We start from the raw sequence: 9,001 nt of genomic DNA, 5'->3' as shown, positions 1-9,001 counted from the left end.
CTTCAAAACATGCTTTTTACCACTGAAATAACTCTGAATTTCATTTGTTTAAAGGCCCAAAAAGTTTGATTTTAATATGCTCAAAGATGGTGCAAAGGCTCACACAAATAAGCAACAAGAATGGTAGACAACCCCTTAGCATAAAATGGCTTCAAACCAACATGTTAAGGCCCAAAAATCAAAGCTTTTTGTAGTTGAAAACTAGGCCCAAAACAGTATAAAAAGATGGCCAAGCAAGTGATTGAAATAAAGCTTACAAGATAAGTAGTATACCTCTTGAAGCTCAGCACAAAACAGGCACTCTTTTAGGCTCAAACAACCTTTCAACAACCCAAAATAGCTTCTAAGGGACCTCAGCTCTAAGGTGGTCTAATTTGGTTAAGGGCTAGTGTGCCAAGGTGTAGAGAAAATCAACTATCAAGAATAAAACAAGAGGAAAGAGATAGAATTCTAGAGAGAGGGAGAAATTTGCCCAAATTATCCAACCTCTTCAGATGGGGAAGAGAACCCCCTATATATAGAAAATCAAGCTAAGGCCTTTATTCATCCCTCCATACACGTGTATGGAGGTAGCCTTCAGTGAACAACAGCTGGCACAACTGGCAAACAAATATCTGAAAAAAAGGGAACAAATGGCCGTCAGTCACTTTAGGTAGCCAACTGGCCACTTCAACTGGTCGACAGGAACAAAAAGTGGCCGACAAAGCCAAAAAGTAGCCGACATGGCCCCTCCCCCTTCCAAGCAAGAGGCACCAAGGTTTGGCCTAAAAACAAGCACAAAACAAAAAGGGTTTAGAGGCTCAAAGACAAGGCGTTCCGCCGAGAACTTCGGGCGCTCAAAACAAGCACAAACCAGCACAATCATCAGGTACACAAATGGTAACATCTAAGTCTTGAGGTCGGTAAAAAATGAGAATGTCTACAGTGTCACAGGAGACATAATTATCAACAATAACTGCAAGCATAACTAAGAGAAAATATTAATTGTATTTTGTTTATGTAATTGAACACAATTTTAAAGGGTAAAATTAGAAATGTAATTAAATTATTTAATGATGTCAACAAATTTTTTTTTTTTTTTCGATGATAAGGAGTTTTTTTGCTTCTTTTTTTTTAAAGGATGCACACACAATCAACATTAATTGCAATAATAATAAATAAAGAAAAATAAAATAAAATTTTATTTATTTGTAATCGGACACAATTTTAAGAATAAATTAAAAAATATAATTAAATTATTTAATAATATCAATTTTTTTTATGATAAAGTACTAGAAAAAATAACCTATAATAAAAAGCTAAACCTCAAAGAAGGTTTATGTCACTTTAGAAACTTTAGGAAAGATTTTTGCGATTTCATTAAACCTTAGGAGAAGTCAATGGAATTGAAACTTAACCTTAAAAAAAAGGTTGGGTAAATTACAAATACACCTTGTGTGATTTGTCTAAAGTACAGATTATTTCTTGTGGTTTGAAAAATTACAAATACTTCCTTGTTAGAATTTTTTATTTAACATAATTAACTAAAAGATGAAATTCATAATTGTTCTCCTCTACAATAACAAGATTACATAAATTATTAATTGAAACGTATTTCTAACATCATTAAAAACTGTTAATTTACTTGATGATTTATTAATAAAATGAGCAATTTATTATAAAATTAGATACCTCATGGGGTGGAATGTAATTTCTAGAATCACAAGCGACAATTCATATTTTAATTAAATCTCAAAAGGTATATTTGTAATTTATCCAAAAATGTTTCAATCATTTCAAAAACCTCAAGGAATGTTTTTGCAATTTTGTCAAATCTCAAGAGAGGTCAATGTAATTTACCCTATTATTAAAAATTATTTATATAAGACACACATAATTTTATAAAATATTATTTTGATAAAAATAAAAAATAAAAAGAAATAAAAAAAAAGAGCCGTGGGATGCACGGGTCTAACTGCTAATGATTAATTATAAACGATGGAAAACAATACTAACATGTAAATTATGAATCACTAGAAAGCTATAGAGAAAGTTTTTTTTTACAATAATTAGAGAAGACTTTGAAGAAGACGGAATGGCCGGCCATATAAATGTATTTATTATTTAAATATTTTATTAATTTTTAAATTTATATACCTTACATTAATATTTTATTAATTTTTAGATTTATGTGTAATTCTAACACCATTAAATTTACTTGCAAAAAAGACTTGTACAATATGTAACTGACATAAATGTATTTTTTTGGTGCCATTATCTCACACCTTATGTGAGTATTTGATAATTTTTTTGATAAATTATTTGATAATTCTATCATTGCTCATTGTCCAATATGAATCTGACACACCAAAGACTAGAGACAAGAGTTTCTACCCAAGAAGACAGAATGGACATCTACTTATGACTTGACTTGAACATAAATGTATACTAATTATAACTAGGTCGTCCACTTATGACTTGACTTGGACATAAATGTATTCTAATTATAACTAGGTGCTCATGACTTGAGACTTTCCAAAACCCAAGTCTTCTTATATAGTTTATAAAACTCTAATCTTTTAACACTATCTTCAAATTACATTCCACACTCAGAAGCTATGGGCACAACCTCTAGTGCTCTTGTGATGTTATTTGCTCTTTTTTTCATTGAAAGACTTGAGTTAATTTGTAGTAATACAAATTCAAATGTGAGTTGCATAGCGAGTGAGCGAGAAGCTCTTATGAAATTCAAAGGAAATCTCACAGATTATGCAAACCGTTTATCCTCGTGGGTTGGAAAGGACTGTTGCATGTGGAAGGGAGTTGGTTGCAGCAAGAAAACAGGCCATGTTGTGAAGCTTGATCTGCATAATCCAATTCCAGATCCAATTTATCCAAATTTCGAAATGAACCAATTGGGTGGTCAGATAAGTCCTTCCTTACTCGATTTAAATCATTTGTATTACCTAGACTTGAGCATGAACGATATGCAAATTTCTAATTCCTTAGGATCTTTGAAAAGCTTGAGATACCTTGACCTCTCTTGGTCAATTTTCAATGAAACGATTCCTCATCATCTGGGAAATCTTTCAAGGTTGCAATATCTCAACCTTAGCAATAATTATTTACGTGGTCCAATTCGTGATACACTTGGAAGGTTGACCTCTCTCACAGTCCTTGACCTTTCAATTAACGACTTCAATGATTCAATGTTGTATTCTTTGTGTAACCTGAGCAGTCTTGTCCATATAGATCTTAGTATTACAAGCCATAGAGGTGCAATCCCCCATTGCCTTGGGAATCTTGCTTCTCTTTCCATCCTCAGGTTGAGTGCAAATTATCTTCAAGGTCCAATTCCGAGTGAGATGGGAAATATGACACAACTTACAGAGCTTGACCTCTCTTTGAATGTGTTTGAAGGTGAAATACCAAACTCCATGAGGAGCCTCTGCAACTTGCGTGTATTGGATTTGTCCAATAACACATTCACTGGAAAGCTTTCAAACTATTTGGGAGAGTTTAAGAATCTAGAGAGGCTTAGTATTGGAAGCAATTCATTTTGTGGTCCACTGCCATCATCACTCGGAACACTATCATATTTGAGAGTGTTAGGTACTGGAGATAATCAATTGAATGGGAGCATTCCAATTAGTCTTGGACAACTTTCAAAACTAGAATATCTAGATTTGTCAAACAATGCATTTGTTAGCACCGTATTTGAACTTCACTTTGCCAAACTCAAGAGTTTAAATGAATTGTACTTGCATTCAAATTCATTAGTTTTGAATGTGACCTCCCAATGGGTTCCTCCCTTTCAACTCCAAGTCATACAATTGTCATCCATCAAAGTAGGACCCCAATTTCCTCAATGGCTCAAAACACAAAAAAATGTTACACAGTTAGACATGTCTAATGCAAGCATCTCAGATGTCATTCCTGATTGGTTTGAGAGTATTTATTGTGGCATTATGTACTTGGATCTTTCCAACAACGAGATCAAAGGAAAGGTGCCAATATTTCAAAAATGTAAATATAGATATAGTGCTCCTGATAAATGGTTACTATTGAGTTCTAACAGATTTGAGGGCCCACTAGCACCGCTTTCTTCACATGTTTATTCCTTAGATCTCTTCAACAACTTGCTTTCAGGACCTATTACTATGAGTGATGATAATGCAACGATGAGGTTGATGTTTCTTGTTCTCTCAAATAACCATTTGACTGGTGTCATTCCAATGTCTTTGTGCAAGGCAAAGAGTATAACTGTTATTGATTTCTCAAACAATCAGTTATCAGGAAAAATTCCTCCTTGCTTGGGGCAGTTGGATCAATTGTCGGTGCTAGATTTGACGAATAATAGTCTATATGGTGAAATTCCAAGTTCATTGGGTTCCCTACAATTTCTCACTTCCTTGCACTTGCGTAACAATAAGTTTCATGGGAAGCTTCCTTTGTCCTTACAGAATTTGACATTTCTTTTCATCATTGATCTAGGTGAAAATGTGTTCACTGATAATATCCCTCCATGGATTGGATATAACCTAATCAATCTTAAATTTCTCAATCTTCAATCAAATAATTTCTATGGTGATATTCCTCGGCAACTCTGTCACCTCCAAAATTTGCAATTGTTGAACTTGGCACAAAATAACATAACGGGAAATATCCCTCGTTGTTTTGGCAACTTCACTGGCATGGTTGCATTAGATCATGGGTATCCAACTGGAACAGAACCAGATTATTATTATGAAGAGAACATTTTGGATTCAATGAAAGGAAGAGAACTGGAATACACCAAGACACTCCAATTTCTCATCTCCATGGACCTTTCGAACAATGGCATTGTTGGAGAGATTCCAGAAGAGTTAATGGATCTTTCTGGGTTGCTCAACTTGAATTTATCTGGAAATCATCTAAAAGGAAGGATCCCCAATAATATTGGCAATTTGACACAATTGGAATCTCTTGATTTGTCTCAAAACAAACTTTCTGGCCCCATTCCTCCAAGTCTGTCTAGTTTAAGCTACCTAGGTCATTTGAACATGTCATTCAATAATTTATCAGGGAGAATACCAACGGGAAATCAACTTCGAACTCTTGACGATCCTTCCATTTACATAGGCAACGATGATGGCCTTTGTGGTGCACCACTAAACAGCTGCCTCAATGATAAATCATCTGATGGTGATCACAAACATGTTGATGAGAGTGAAGTTGCAGATAAAACTGATTTTTTGTGGTTCTACACTGGTATTGGACCTGGTTTCTTGTTTGGGTTCTTGGGGGTCTGTGGCACTTTGAATTTCAAGAAGTCTTGGAGGTATGCATACTTCCAGTTCATCGAAAACAGCTACAATTGGATATCAGTAACCATAGCAATCAAGTTCGCTAAGCTAAGGAGGAAGTTCAACAAAGGAAAATTTGGAAGATGAATTTCTCTCCCAATTGGTTCGTCTCTCTCTCTCTCTCTCTCTCTCTTTCATATCATGTACATACATTACCTCTGTGTCTTGTGATAATTTCAACGTGTGCATCAAATTTCCATCTTCATACCCCATGATTTTTCTTGCATGAATCTTTTGAATTTTTTTTATTTCCTTACCATCATTAACATAACAATGCTAATGATTTTGGAATATCATCACGACTTGAAGAATAACCATTCATATTTTGAAGTGGAGGTAGTGATATGTCAAGATTATCATCAAACCATATGTTACATTCAAGATCATATAGTAAAGTATACAGATTAATTTCCACCTAATTTCTTTACCAAAAGCGCCAAAATTCTTTGTCACATGCTTAAAAACATTGAAACAAATGCAGATTTGTTATTTTCTAGTTCAAATAGTGCAAATACATTTCTCAAATAATTTTTCAAAAGTCATTTGTTGCATTATTTCAGAGAAACCATGTTAACATCCACTAATATACTTGTTATATGCTTTACTGTCATTAAAAGGTCTTATATTCAGCAGGAGAAAGGACCCTTGAAGGAAAGCAGCATTGAGATCATGTTATGGATTTTCTTGAGTTGTTGGAAAGAAATAAGTTTGAATAATTCTGTAGTTCTAGTATATAGGTTGACGGGGTTTGATGATTTTGTGCCTTTTGTAAAATATTCTAAAGTAAGTCTTTCCTTAAATAAATGATTTGTGAACTATCGTATTGTCCAGAATATGTTATAGACTGTGTTTTGCATATATATGTATTCTCCTTTTATTGGTGTATTCTATGATTTTTGCCAATTGAGGCCATAGATTCTAGTTTTAATTTTGAGAATTGAGCAAAATGCTCCAACAATGATATACATATAGTAATGGTATCACAAAGAAAAACCTTATCAAAACAAAGAGCTATTGCGCAACAGTCAAATTCACATATAAGTTCAAATATTCATGTTTTTCTTCACATTGTAGTAATCTTTACTTGTGTTAAAGCTTTTAATGATTTAGGAGAAGTATGTAACATCAGTAATATACAAGTATGTTTCTCAACTTGCACTACTTTTTATTTAATTTGTTAATGATTAATCCTTGCCAAAGATTTTGTGTGTGTGTGAAAATTTAAGGGCCGAAGATGGCATTTGGCCTCAAATAAGTTGAAATAAGCTTAAATTATTTTACAATAGGCCTACATAGACTTAATTTATTCGTTTTTGGTTAGTTGGCTTATTGTTTAGGGCAAATTACACCAATAATCCCTATATTTTATCTCTTGTGTCATTTTGGTCCTTACACTTACAATTAGCTCAATTTTGACTATTCATTTTAAATTTTGTGAGTATTTGGTCCAATTGATAATATTGTTAGTATTTTTAAAAGAAAATTATCACTAAATTAGTTGAGGTTAACTCACTGAGTTAAGTAAGTTTATAATTTTACCCATAAAAATATAACACATAACACTTATGTGCATATTTTCTATAATAAAAAAAAAAGGCTAAGATTTGGAATAAATTGAACCAAATTGAGACAAAGTCATAAATTTAGGATCAAAATCGAGTCAATTAAAATTACAATGACTAAAATTTCACAATGACCAAAATACAAGAACTACCGTCGTAATTTGCCCCATTGTTTATTGACTAATACCATTGAAAAGCAGGGCAAATACCTAACCTTAAGAAATTGTGAGTGTTGAGTAAGAATTCTAAGGTTCACTCAATAAGACACCTATAAATATACCTTGTTGTATATGAAAAAAATTACAAGTTGATCCAACAAGGTTGAACTAGTTACTCCAAAAAGTGAGCCTAAAAGATAACAAAATGGGAGAGTTTAATACTAAAGAGTAAGGTTATGAGGATGAGCAGGGTCGTGTGGCTTTGTGCCCTCCTAGGAATGCTTTTTAGTGTCTATCTTGGCTTATGTTTGAATGTGTGTCCAAGGAATTTGAAGGAAAGAAAACACAAATCACTTTAGGAATAAATTTGGTGAGTATGAATGTTTTTTAAAATATCACTTTAAGAATAATGTTTACAATTTCAGTATTACTTATTTTAAAATGTTTTTTAACGACTCAAGTGCTTCTATTCTATCTAAATTTCTAATTTAGTGTTAATTCCTCTTTTAATTTCATCCACCATGATAATGCCATTTGTAAATAGCATAAATCATAAGACATCATCTAAAATGTGTCTTATCAATTCATCTAAATAGCATAAATAATAAAACAACATCTAAAATGTGTCTAATCAATTCATCTATAATTAAGGCAAATAGGTACAGACTTGAGGCTAACTCTTGGTGCAATCTTCAAGTAATTAGAAATTCATTTGTTTCTCTTGCAAGTGAATTAATTGTAGTCACAATTCCATTATACATGCCCTTCATCGCATTAATATAACCTCTTTGTCAATATTTTTTTCTCTAACACCCACCAATATTATATCTCTAAGCACACCCCATCTTAAATTTTTTTTTTCTCTAAATCCATAAAAACTATAAGCATATTCTTCTTCTTTTTCCTCGGTATTTTTCTATTAATCTCATTGGATAAAAATTTCAGCTAAATATTTCATTGATTTAATATGAAACCATGAATAATTAAATAGGGAAAATAGAGATCAATTGATAAGTTTATAAAATTACCAAAAGACCATATGGCAAAATAGTTGGGGTTAAAAGTGTATATAAGAAATTGTTCACTATCTTATAAAACAGCAACTGCTCTTTGGTAAATTATATGAAAACAAGCTACAACTTAACCGTATGAGAAACAGGATAAGGAATGTAGAATAATGCAATTCTACACCATTGAGCCAATGAAGCATAGGTAATATCTTAACCAAAAACAACTTAAACTCTTCTTTAGCAACAACATTCCCAATAATATCTTAACCAGACAAATCTTCTCTCAAAGAAAAAACATAAAGATGCTTTAGCTTTCAAAAGTTCTCATGAGGATGTAAATAAATCTGATGTCGATGATGTATTTGAATCCGAGATATTGGCATTGTTCACAAAAAAATACAAAAAAAAAAAAAAAATTGAAAAAGAAAACGTCAAATCTCAATGATTCAACTTCTAAAGAAAAAGGGAATGAGAAACTACAAAATTTTGTAAAATCTGACAAGTCTAATTCTAGATTCCAAGAAGTTAAATGTTATGAACGTGGTGGTCTTGGTCATATTGCTCGAGTGTCCCTCTAAGAAAAACAGGAGGAAAGGGCTCGCTATTACTTGGGATGATGAAAGCGAGATAGATAAATAGAAAGTTGAGGGAAGCTCATTCATGGCATTTCATACAACCCTGGATGAAAAGGCATTGGTTGCTAGCACTGATCTTTTAGCAAAAACTCTAATGATGAGTAATCTGATAGTGAAGAAGAAGATTTTAAGGAAATGTACGAGAAGATGTACAAGGAATGCCGCAATCTCACAAACCAAAATTTTGTACTCACTTCATATCTGAAGAAACGTGAGGAAGAAAAAGTTATCCCAAAAAAAAAATGTGAGAAAAAAAAAAGATCCCTTGAAGAAAGAAGTCGATGGGATTCAAGCAAAAATGGGAACCCTTAC

General features: G+C 32.7%; 1 protein-coding gene across 1 annotated transcript; it reads left to right on the top strand.

Annotated features, from left to right (window-relative positions):
• The first annotated feature begins 2,597 nt into the window (after nt 1-2,597).
• On the top strand, nt 2,598-5,411 carry LOC114280786 (receptor-like protein EIX2). The gene has a single exon (XM_028223168.2). The coding sequence runs from the start codon at nt 2,598-2,600 to the stop codon at nt 5,409-5,411; it is 2,814 nt and encodes a 937-aa protein (XP_028078969.1).
• The last annotated feature ends 3,590 nt before the right edge of the window (nt 5,412-9,001 follow it).

Source organism: Camellia sinensis, chromosome 11 (assembly GCF_055761805.1).
Source record: "Camellia sinensis isolate YWXY chromosome 11, ASM5576180v1, whole genome shotgun sequence".
Classification (NCBI taxonomy): domain Eukaryota; kingdom Viridiplantae; phylum Streptophyta; class Magnoliopsida; order Ericales; family Theaceae; genus Camellia; species Camellia sinensis.
Note: the sequence above shows the minus strand (reverse complement) of the source record. Positions and strands in the feature narration are given on the sequence as shown.